Below are 12,678 nucleotides of genomic sequence, written 5' to 3'. Positions count from 1 at the left end.
TTTTTCCTCCAATACACCAAACCAAAGGTTTCTATCACACAAAGTTTTGGAGGACCCCCTATTGTAACTCTGAGGACCCCCTAGGCCTAGGGGTCCCCGGACCCCCTGTTGAAGACCCCTGATGTAATGGCAAAGTGTGGGCTTTTAAACAATTTTGCTCAATGAATAGTAGGTCACCTTTGCATACAAATAATGGGAACTGTGACAAAGGTGTATCCTCTTGCTGCCTACATGTAGACATTTGTGCTGACCATGTGAGATTGAGAGATGGCAAAATTATATAAAATCAAACAAACAAAAGGTTGTATACAAATTGTCTTCTCATCCTAACAATAATTGCAGGTTAACATAACATTAACAGTGTTACATATTATACGACATGTTCATGCAAAGCTTTGTCCATAGGAACCCTACCCAACTTGACCCCTCATTGTCTCATGTCTCACTCATTGTCCTTGGAGCTTTCAGATATCTCACAGAATAAAATACAAATTTAGAAAGTAAAATAATCTTAACATTTTATTACACAATTGACTTCTGTCTGTAAAATACAGACCTGGCAGCAATACTATGATCCTCGGGGCAATAGCAATTAACATGAAATTCAATCAATACTTAATATCACCACATACAATTGTACATTCTATTTGGTTTGTGCGTAAGGAAAGAGCTGTGGCTCAACAGTCAATAATAGAAGACAAATGTCTATTATTTTGGAACATCTGTGAATATTCGCAATCCATGCATTCCTTGGATCTCGTCCTTGAGTGCCTGTGGGTGAGAAAATATTCTAGTTGTTACATTTTATAATAATAAATAATAATAACAACAATAATAAGTCAATTAATCAATTATCAATTTGCATGTATACTGTTAAAGAATGAATTATGACTAGAACCAGTCAAAATGATCAGTTCACCAAATGCAAACAACATGCAATGTGTTCTTTTGGTGTCAGGCAGATTCGCCTAAAACGTATTTGCCTAAATACATTTGGTCCTTTCGCCAGGCACTTTCGCCGTGGAGGCGAGTCTTTTCACCGCCGTTCAAGAGCCATTTTGCCATATAGGCTACCCTCAATTCTGCTGTCAGACTGTCCATGTTTTCATATTATCCCTTTGTCATTTAAATATTATAGTAACTGTGACAGTGGTGTTACCTGTCAAACGGTGACCATTACACACGGCTATCCAATGCACTCCATAGTAATCACATCAATACATACAGATTAGAGCTATTGGAATCAGGTGCGTCCAAATAATTAATTTGTACGTGCACTGCACAAATAGGTCATGTCCCGATATACATCATAGCATTTGATTTGGAAGACTATCATACTGCTGCTATGCTTTATGGTGTTTTATGGTTTGTAAAATATATAGGTTATGCAGCAAAATTGTTCTTATGGGAGGCGCGCAGTCCTTCCGTAAGCATAAACTTTCCATATCTGGTTATGGTGGCTCTCCTTTGCTCTGTGTCAAATTCTGTCTGTCTGTCTACCTGTCTGTCTGTCTGCCCACAGCGTGGCAGCCCGGCCAGTGCGCTGCACTGAGTGTCATCGTTGCCTAGTTAAAGACATCCGACATTTTAAGGACAATTAAGGCCAAATGGATAAAAAAGACGGACCCTAGAACATTTAGGCGAAATGGCTCTTCAACGGCGGTGAAAAGACTCTCCTCCATGGCGAAAGTGCCAGGCCAAAGGATCCAATGTGTTTAGGCGAATACGTTTTAGGTGAAAGTGCTGGTGACCGTTCTTTTCATGCTTTGTCGACAGAGGTAATACACTGGGCTATGTTTTGTGATGAGTTTACCTGATTGACCAGTTGATGTTGTTGAATGGTTCTTTTCCCTTTGAACTCATCAGATTCTATATGGATCTCATACATGGCACCACATCCACCTAAGGACAGCACAGGACCAGATAAGCATCAAGGATTACATGACAAGAGCATAACTTCATGCCTGGGGGAATTCCATGCCTCCGTTTTGATATCCCCCTCTGGTCATTCATTGTTTATCAACATTGGGGATTTTTATCCTTGCTTCGGGTCAGACTGAATTAAATACATGCGTTCCTTTTGGGAGATGTAGTGCCAATTATGGTGGCCTATTTGTGTGTGATACTATCACAATTTAACAAAAGAATGTGTGTCAACCACATTAATCCTGGTGTCCCTATGTTCTAACTAATTTTCATAAATGTCTGTATTAAATGGCAGATCTACAAACTCACAAAGCATTGCAACAAAAGGCTAGAAAATAGAAATGTCCCCTCTTCTGCTTTTGTTGTGTGCTACACATTGCATAACCCTACGTTTTAACAGCGGGCGACAGCAGTCCGTATTTTCCGAAGTGTGTTATTTGTCAATGGGACCCGGCAACTACTCAGTACTGGCGATAGCAGGCGAAAGTATTATACATGAAAATATTTTATCATTGGACGACGTTGTCCGGTGATAGCCGTACGGTTATGACGGCAGGAAGACCCACTGACAGGGGTCTTCAATGTTTTCAGGCCAAGGACACCTTATTTGAGCGAGAATGAATGAAGAGATGAAGCAGGGACCCCCACAACCTTTTTATAGATTCCATATAGCTTCATCGTTTGACAGCACAATCATCAGTGTATTTCTGATTCATGTCAGTTTGTTTTCAGATTTTTAATCACTTGAACCGTCCATACTTAATAAACTTTCACTCTGTACTTAGTCTGCTCTTTTTCCCCTATACACCAGAGCTCTTTGCCAAAAATAGACGATCTACAACTTCACAACGCCTCGCAGCACGAGGCGTTGTGAGCTTGTAGATCTGCTATTTTTGCTAAAGTTCTCAGAATTTGGACACTAGGGTTCAAGTGGTTAATATAAAACAGGAGAAAAAAGTTTCTATCACACAAAGATTTGGAGCACCCCCTGTAGTAACTCTGAGGACCCCCTAGGGGTCCCTGACACCCTGTTGAAGACCCTTGCACTAGGAGATTTTTATCGCCCCAGAGTAGCCGCTGTTTCCAACAGTTAAAACGTAGGGTTATGCATAGTCTCTAATTTGCTAGGAGGTAATGAATGCCAATCATAAGAAGAAGCAATAGCTCAAAAACAGAAAAGGGGACCCAAAGTAGCTCTGAATATGAATAGAGGTGCTCTATGGAAGAAAATAGTTGTATTCTTTGTAGATCTTTACTGGTCCTATTTTATTCACCATGGCATCCAAATTTGAGCATAGTTTTGATAGGCCGTTGATCAGGCTAATATCTGCCTTGGACAGAGGGGATTCCTCTTTGAGACCATGGGGTTTTAACCCAAGTGGTTGCAGCATGTTACTTTTGAGGTAGATATTCTCTACTGCCTAAAGATTAGAGATCCAGTAAATTGTTAGACTATATAATTAGGACATTCATAAGCACACATTCTGGAGCAAGAGAATATAAGAAAACCATAAACTCCATTGGATATCACTTTTATACACTGGCCAAGAGTACAATTAGCTTGTCAGTATTTGGAAACGACAGCTGTCAAGTGTGACATTTTGCTTTGCTCCTCATCAACCAAATACAAGCATATTTGCAATTTTGCATGCATTAAAGGGATATTTCACTTTCAAACATTTTGTTTTATCGTCTACTCAGGCTTTTTGTGAGAACCCCAGACAGTTTTGCTTGATTCGGTATTTAGATATTTGAGAACATTCACTATTCACTTTCCTATACAAATCCATTTTAAATTCAAACTCCATCTTAACCATGACACACATCGTTGGTTCTGGTGACGGATATTGTGCTTCTAATACATGAGGGGAGTGGGGACGTCTTTTTTTTATTTTTATATTGTTACTCACTTAATCTTTCAATGAATTGAATACATGGGACACCAATAGAAACAAGCCAGTGCTTTCTTGGGGGTAATCCTTTTAGCGGAACTTTGATTGATGGATTGATTGAACGTAAAAACATCACATGGATGCACCTGGGTCGTGTCATCAGTGATGTAGCCTGAAGTCATTGGGGTTTCAGGTCTCCAACATCATTCCCCTCAATCAGGTGACCCAGCTGGGGTTGATCAAGTCCTGAATTAAGTCCCAGTAGCTACCCAGGGGGAGTCCTATTAGATTACATAAAAAAAAGCACAGGACAATGGAAGTACACAGGAAGTACAGTTCAATACAAGGTCTGCTAAGAGGAAATCCAAGAAAGCCAATGGCTACATTGTTTCCATTGGGGTCCTTTGTACTCAATTCATCGTATAGAACTGTACTTCTTGTGCTTTTCTTTTTGCCAAACTGTAATGTGAAGGAAGGGGGCGTGTCTGATAAAATGAATATCAAATATCTAAATATTTCAAGGCTTCAAGCAACTTAAAAATTGTCTGGGTTGCTCACAAAATCCAGAGCAGATGATAAAATTACCACAAACTTGTTATTAAGGGAAATGCCTTGAAGTGTTCATCTATTTTGCACAATACTACGTACATTAAACATTACCTGAAATATCTACAACTTTGAGCGATGAGGCTAAAGGAAACTTCTCTTTCAGTAGCTGTGCAATGCGAACTTCTCCATCTGTTTGTGAAGACAGACATCTCTGCAAACATCTAGAAAGGACAACCTTCGATGGAAAAAACAAACACAGACATAATCAATGAACACATTAATACGAAAGCAGAGGTGGAAAAAGTACTCACATTCTTTACTTAAGTCAAAGTATCAATACTGCAATATGGAAATACTTTAGCTGTTACAAGTAAAAGTCCTGTATTCAAAATTGACTTGAGTAAAAGTACAAAGGTATTGGCATAAACATTTATTTTAAGTACCAAAAGTAAAAGTACTCAAATTTGTGCAGAATATCCCATTTCACACAATTCGACAAGCTCGCATGGGTCGCATTGCTATAGGCATTGTGAGCTTGTAGATCTGCTATTTAAACACTAACTAGTGGTTAGTGTGTTTTGTAATAATAATAATCAAAATCTACAAAGTAAGTAGCCTAACTAAAGCTTTCATATATTGTAGTGGAGTAAAAGTAACAATATTTTCCTCTGAGATGTAGTGGAGTAGAAGTAAAAGTACTGAACATTGGAAATGATCAAGTAATATCTCAAAGTATACTTAACATTTAAGTAGGCTAAATGTACTTAGCTACTTTACACCACTGATGTCGTTACAAGTTGCAACGGTTAACGGTTCGATTCAGATTGATCTGCTGTCTGTCTGTGCGTCCTGAACAGTTAATCGTAAACTTATTTACTTGATTGATGCGAAGAAATCGAGAAACAGACATCATAGTTGAAGTCACGTCCTGTTTTCGACACAAACTGTCAATATAATGTAATGCAACTTCAATTACGACGCATTAAATATCCACTATCCGTTGATCAGCCGTTTAAAAGTCATGCCCTCCGTTAAAACCGCATTCACCAAAACAAACCGACGGCCTGTCGCAGTGATATGACGTAGGGACGCATGCATTGACGCGTGATTATGGATACCACTGGGAAAGATGGATAACCACGCCCCGGACTCATTTTGAAGCTTGTGATTGGCTGAACCGGACGTAGGGAGCGCTCCGTTGTAGTCTCTTGGACCGCGCGAGGTGCACCAAACCCCAATTATCATTGCGTTTATCGTGCGCTTGCCCAGGCCTTATAACCTGACTTTCGCCAGATGGTTTGCAGCATTGCGTATGCTGGCGAAAGTCAGGTAACAGGCCTTACGGCCTGGGCATAAATAGAACGATTGCATTCACCACGGCTTCGTAACTCGCGCGGCGCTCCGCCGGCCGCGCGGCCCTGGCCCGCTCTTCGCGGCCACTCGCGCCTGCGGCGCTCGGGGGCGAAGAGCAGGACCAAGGTCCGCTGGCCTTCGCGCCGCTTGCAGTGTCGTGGACAATAACTGTGAAAACGAGCGCTCTATGCCGTTTCCATCCATCTTTCCCAGTGGGATCCATAATCACGCTGCATGGACTTGCTTGCAGAAACACCTATAAAAACAAATTACTGGAACCATAACTACACAAATAAATGTAATAAATTAATGTGGACAATTGCATTTTAGGGAAGAAAACAGCCAACCTGGAAGTACTCAGTACTTTAGACTTTCTTGAAATGTACTATTAAAAGTAAAATATTTTATCTTGGAAATGTACTCCAGACTCCAGTAAGAGTAATAAGTATCAAAACAATTTAATACTCAAGTAAAGTCAAGTACTTAAGTAAATGTACCGTTACTGCCCACCACTGCAAGTCACGGTGCTTGAAATAAATCCTAACAAATAACTAAAATTGAGTTCTGCAGTAGGGCTGACAATACTTTTAATTTACATTGTGATTTTGCAATATGCATCGCAACAAAATGGGAATACACTACAATAGCTCAATTTGGAAATAATCACTAGCAATGAGGATTAAAAAAGGCTGTTCAATATGCTTATCTGGTTGACTCAAACATGACCTCTACGAAAATCTACATGCATGCAAGTCCAGTTACCAGTCCAAGACATCATTGACCAAGTTATCACGCATCTTTTTCTTCCTGATTACTCAGTATGTGGTATTCCTTTGTTCAATACATGTTAACTATATATTCTGATAGTTATCATTAATAGTTTGTTCAGAACAGACCAGGCATTTCTGATGTGATTTTAGTAATTTTATACAAAGAAATGTGCAACAAAATTGGAACCATAAATCCACCAGTAGTGTCAATGAAAACTAATATAAATCCAGTACTGGGTCAAAGAAAACTTCACAATAAAGTCAAGACAATAGTGACCAGAGTGATCATTTTGTACACTTTATTTTGCAAAGTTCCATAGGATTTAAGGTTTTTATTTCTTCTTCTCAACATCCTGGTCGGCAGCCTCCTTTGCCCTCTTGGCACGGATGCCAAAGAGACGAGCATTGGCACGGGCCATACGCAGGCTGGCGAAGGCCTTGAACTTCTTCTCATCCTCAGAGATGACCCGGGCCTTCTCCTTCTTGTGTACCTGTAGTAGAGGGGAAACAAGGAGATCAGCAATAAGAATAAGAGCATCATAGAGCATAAAATACATACTATTTCCAATAATTCTATTCAGTAAAATGAGAAGAGCAATCTGGAGATGAAAAATGTAAACGCAAAATGTGTTACGTACACACTGTAGCTTATTTTGGATCACTTGGGTTTACATTTTTAACCAATTAATGTTATTAAGGATAAAAAAAATGTACACAGCATACCATTTAAAGGACAACTTTGTATTTTTTTACAACAAGGGTTCATATTTTAGATAGTCAGAGGAAAAAGATGTGTTAAAATGTTTTTATTTACTTCTTTCCATCATTTTAGTGATTTTAACGGTTTTGATTTGCAGGCATTGGACATGCATGCAAGTGGCCAAATCTGTCTTTTTAGACACAATAAGCCCACAATATGCACCGCAATCTTTCATGGGCAGATGTGACTTATGGGGGCTGGGCTGGTGTAAATAGTAACAAAGAAATTGCTGGCTTGAGACAAATTTAGCCACTCGTACACATGCCCCATTGAAATCAAAATACTAAACTAATAATAGAAAGTGGCAAATGAAAACATTTTAACACTCATCTTTTCTTTTCTCTAATTACAATCTAAAATATGAACCCTTGTTGTAAAAAAACAAAGTTGTTCTTTAACAATTAAACATGAATGACAACTTACATTTCTGATGGGCATAACGGCACCCTTGAGCTGAGTGGCCATCTTGAGTTCTTCCTCCTAGAGATGGGAAAATATAGGTTTAGAAAACGGCACGACAGATGATTATGAAAGCAGTAGCCACCACTCCACTTAACATGCGCAGTCATCAGAGAAAGGGTTCAAATGGTAATCATCAATTAAGTACAGAGATTCCGGAGAATTTGTCATCACTTGACTGCACATAAATCTGATACACACTGGCGACACAACAGGAGATGTTTAATTAAAAGGTACATCGTTGTGCACATCAAATAATTAGTCACTTTGTCAGCTTAAAATGTTGGTTTAAAAGGGTAAACAAGTTGCACTGCCTGTATAGACAGTTTACAATAAGATCATTTATATAGCTATCCATTACGTTTAAAAACACCAGATGAAAACATGCAAGGTTGAAAGGTGTTTTTGGGGGGCAAAAGCTCCTCCTGGCTTTGTGTTGAAGTCCCCCAAATGCAACAGATGAGCAGGTTGGTGTCTGTCATGGTTTCCTTCCTTGCTGGTGTGCAAATTAAGTAGTTGAATGTAAGGTAATTAAAAAAAAATGTGGGGCTTTGGATAGATGCTATATAAATGCACCATTTACCAAAAGAACCATTTTGTGCATACTGTTGGATAAACGGTTCAGCATTGTGTGCTCTCTATACTTAATTCAAATGGTTGTAGAGCCTGCTGTGCAGACTACATTATGTCACCAATATGGCAATATGTCTCAATTACACATCCCTCTAAAAACTTGTCCACATATGAACACTTTACTACAGTAATTAGTGTTAATGCCATGTCATCAGAGTAAGGCCACAGTTTGTCGAAGCACAATGCAGTGATTTACATGGATTGTCATTCAACAGGCTAATCGTTGTAACATGGTGGATTTAATTCACCCAATAACAGTCCACATAACACTAATCCCAAAAGAAAAACATTCAAGTGTCATCTTGTCATCCCAGCAGGCAAACACATGAAACAGACACTTACAGCGCTGTCTCCCTTCTTGGGGGCAGCAGCCTTCCTGGGGAACAGGATGAGTTTGGAACGGTACTCCTTCAGGCGTTGTGTATTGGCCTGCAGAGACTCTGTAGATCTGTTACGACGGCGAGGGTCGACTGAGATACCAATGGAACGGGCTGTCTTTTTGTTGATGCCAGCCGCCTGCAAGAACAAACGGCACATTTAAGTAAAAAAAAAAAAAAAAAAAAAACATAATGGCTTTACGTCCCTCTTTATATTATTGTGAAAAAGATTAAAGCAGACTTGATCCGCTTCTAAAAAGCAGGCCTGTGAGCTTAAAAGATCTGATTTGTAATAGATCATTAGAGCAGACAGTCATCAGAATAGGGGTTCGAGGTTTTCATCAAGGAAGTACAGAGATTCCGGAGAATTGTCATCATCTGACTGCTGCAATAGGTAAAATTCTTCAAATATAAGGACACCAGGGCTGCAACTGGCCTAGTAGTGGTTAAGGCACATACCACATAGACTAATGCAGCCTCACAGCGACTTGCAGGTTTGATTCCCAAGCCAGACAACCTTCGCTGTGTCACTCCCCATCACCCTCTCCCCGTTTCTCTCTACACCGTGTACCATCAATAAAAGGCAGAAAACCCCCCCCCCAAAAAAACTAAAACACCAGACGTATGTTACAGATATATTTAGTTAAAATAAACAAATACAAATTGTGGTCTAAATTCATGTTTCAGTTCTTAAAATTACTAAGTAAAATATGCAATTATGAGTTTGATAGTTCACAATAGACTTAACTGGGGACATGCACCTGGAACAGATTCTTACTCTTGGACTGGGATGGCCATGATATTTAGATTAATAGAAAAGAACTTCAATTTACAAAGTTGTTTTTCATGCTTTCAAATCAACTCCGTCCATTTATAAAGATATCAAGTTCTCATTACCTTGAGCTCCTCCAGAGTGAAACCACGACCAGAACGAACCTTGGTGTGGTACCTGATGGTGGGACACCTAACCTGTGGCCTCAGGGGTCCGGCTACAGGACGAGGAGCTATGCGACGGGCCTTAGCCTGACGGGCCTTTCGCCTGTGAAACGAAACAATACATCTCATAATAAGCCCACAACTTCTAAGCAATATTATTTTACAACAGACATCCTGCCACACCAATAGACTGATTCATTCTGTACCCTGGCATCTTTCTGCCTATGTCACACTAAATGACCTCATAGTAACAGCCAACTAATATTGGGCAGTAAGTAGCATATCTATAAGTAGCGAAGCTACAACTAACTTTATTATATGTAACATGTTGCATTTCAATGTGTAGTCATCAGCCTACTTTACTTTCTAAAAAGCAGGCCCATGGGCTTAACAGTTATGAATTTGAATTGATAATTAGAGCAGACAGTCATCAGAAAATAGGTTCAAGGTATTCATCAAGGAAGTACAGAGATTCCGGAGATTTGTCATCACCTGACTGCTGCAATATATATACAAAATAAGGACACCAGAATAGTCTACAGATATGAGCAATTCAATCTATGGGAACCAATGGAAAATGTCTAATGCCTCATTCACATACAGAAAAGCCAAGCGAATGGTTTGCTTGGTAATTCAATGTATTCTCTATGCAAACCAGCTTTTAAAATTTCCAAGCTGGAAAAAAAGCTTGGAATTTTTTAAAGCTGGTTTGCATAGATAATACATTGAATTACCAAGCAAACCATCAGCTTGACTTCTCTCAGTGTGAATGCAGCATAAGTCAGCCTTTTCAGTCAGAATTTATATTTAGTAAAAAGGTTAGCTCAAAACACTAACACTAATTTTTTTAGGCTCTCATTTCCCTGAGATTAAATGTCAAGACATTTTCAAACAAAAAATCAGTACTTGAAATAAAAATCACACCCGTGTGAAGTGGAGCTGTGTGTGTGTGTGTGGATCATGTGTACCGATTTTTGTGACATTTGAAGAAAATATGTAGGAGAAGGAGCAAAAAGTGTGTTTTGGAGAAAATTCAAGATGGCGGAAAATCTATCATGGCGCAAATGGGCGTGGCCTATATGGGGAGATGCGTCATGACCCAAGGAATCCAGGGAAAAAATATTTTTAATTTTCCGACCTACGGTTCAAGAGTTACAGGCCAAAACGTAAAGTGGGGTGTTATGGCGCCACCATGCGGCCAAATGACACAATTATTTTTTATTTAATCCTTGAAATCATTATGAACCTCCTCTCCAAGTCTTGAAACTCTAGCCCCTATGGTTTGCGAGAGACAAATAATTGAATGTGAGTTTTTGCAATTCCCATTATAAGTCAATGGGGAAAATTAATTCACTAATAAATTAATATCAATTAAACTATAGAACCTTTCTCTTAGAAAATAGCCCACGATTCCCGAGTAAGCCGGTCGATTTGACATATGGCGCGAGTGTGTGGTGGCAAAACTGTGGGACTAGTGGCGTGCCGAAGTTTAGGAAGTTCAGGCTACATACACACAGACACACACACAGACAGACACACACACAGACCCACACAGCCACGTATAGGGAGCCTGTGCTTCACACAGCTCCAAAAATAAAATAAGTGTGGCTTTCTCAAAACCGCAGCTAGCAAGCAGGCTAACACAGTGGTTCTCAAAGTTGATTCCAGGGACTCTAGGTTCCTATAGGGGTCTAAATTGTCCCTTACACAGCCTGTAGCTCTGACAGTATACAAATGGAACCACATGGACCATAACGGGTCCCTTTGAACACCATCAGAGTGAAGGGAAGACCTTGAAATGTAAAAGTTGAGAACCACTGGCACTGTGCTAAGTTAACAGTCCTGTCACCCACCTGCGGAGCTTCCTTGCTGGCTGGTTGAACCAGGTTCGCACCCTCTTCTGCCAGTCTTTGTGGAAGTGGGGGTTCAGGATCATTCCATTTCGGCTGGGGGCCATGGTTGCCTACTTCCCTGGAAGAGTAAACAGCAGGTAAACATGTGTCACTTCATTCACATGCCGCCGGCGACCAGTCTGTGATAGCTAACTAGCTACCGGAGAGTCGACTGTCGGCCATTCATTGCTAAGTTACAAACTAGGATACATAACGACAAAACTCCCCAGTATTTACTTCATTTACTATTAGCAGCGCGTGCCAATTATATAGTTGCACATTTTAATATACACAATGTCACACACGTTTATCTGAAACTGCAACGCAAACGCCAAGCAGCAAGACGATGCTTCGAATAGACACCGCTAAAATTTCAGGTGCTACGTAGCATTATGTTTGAGTTGTCAGCGTCAATAATCACATTATTGTGAAGATGACAAAGTACACTTTTGCGACGAGTAAACATAACTGGGATATACTTTGACAAATTGAAGGATTGTGGTAGATTTATATAAAAACAGCAGAGATTATTTAGGCATACCGTCTGGGGCGGAAAATGGCCGAAAGAAAAAGGAAGTACTGAAGCAGTGCTTTGTGGGATATATGTCAGCCAGCCAATGGTAGAAGACTTGTTCTATTTTCTTCCGGTGTGGGTTAGATACCCGTTGGTGTATTGCTCCCTCCCACTGTTGGTCTTGGGTACTGCACCATAAGGTGCAGGCTTTTTGCAGAAATTAAGATAAAATCAATCAATCAATGATCATGCAACTTTCACCACTGCACATTGATGCTACACTCAGGTTTTGAGGTAAAAATACTGAACATGTGGCACAACATCATCATTTTGAATTTCATGTTTATTAATAATGCATACAGTACATATGCATACATGAACATTTATCTGTGAAAAGGATAAAGCTGTGCAGCTTTTTTTCCATGTCAGTCCTTCAAATGTGTAAATATAAACTTAGAGTCATGTGTCCGCAGGTAATGTATATGGATCCTGTTACAACTAAACTAATATTTATGGTTATAATCTGGCAATTTGTACAAGTGTAGGTCCTGCTACTATTCAGCTAGCTCTTTATGGAGTACTTAAAGCTAGCAATGAAGCTGTTTGACCATTATTAA

General features: G+C 39.8%; 2 protein-coding genes across 2 annotated transcripts; both read right to left on the bottom strand.

The window, feature by feature from the left end:
• Nucleotides 1-564: 564 nt before the first annotated feature.
• On the bottom strand, nt 565-5,377 carry bola3 (bolA family member 3). The gene is made up of 4 exons (XM_080729809.1): nt 5,245-5,377; nt 4,479-4,602; nt 1,814-1,902; nt 565-771 (listed from the first exon to the last, which is right to left on the bottom strand). Exons 1-4 carry the CDS (start codon nt 5,278-5,280, stop codon nt 709-711), a joined length of 312 nt encoding a protein of 103 aa, XP_080585935.1. The 5' UTR covers nt 5,281-5,377; the 3' UTR covers nt 565-708.
• A 1,397-nt stretch (nt 5,378-6,774) lies between these two features.
• On the bottom strand, nt 6,775-12,128 carry rpl13 (ribosomal protein L13). The gene is made up of 6 exons (XM_080729453.1): nt 12,089-12,128; nt 11,509-11,626; nt 9,617-9,758; nt 8,685-8,858; nt 7,674-7,730; nt 6,775-6,981 (listed from the first exon to the last, which is right to left on the bottom strand). The coding sequence occupies exons 2-6, from the start codon at nt 11,610-11,612 to the stop codon at nt 6,823-6,825; spliced, it is 636 nt and encodes a 211-aa protein (XP_080585579.1). The 5' UTR covers nt 11,613-11,626; nt 12,089-12,128; the 3' UTR covers nt 6,775-6,822.
• Between the last annotated feature and the right edge of the window lie 550 nt (nt 12,129-12,678).

This window comes from Nannobrachium achirus, assembly GCF_963921795.1.
Source record: "Nannobrachium achirus genome assembly, chromosome: 7".
NCBI classification, from domain to species: domain Eukaryota; kingdom Metazoa; phylum Chordata; class Actinopteri; order Myctophiformes; family Myctophidae; genus Nannobrachium; species Nannobrachium achirus.
The sequence above is the reverse complement of the archived record's forward strand: the minus strand, read 5'-3'. Positions and strand labels throughout refer to the sequence as shown.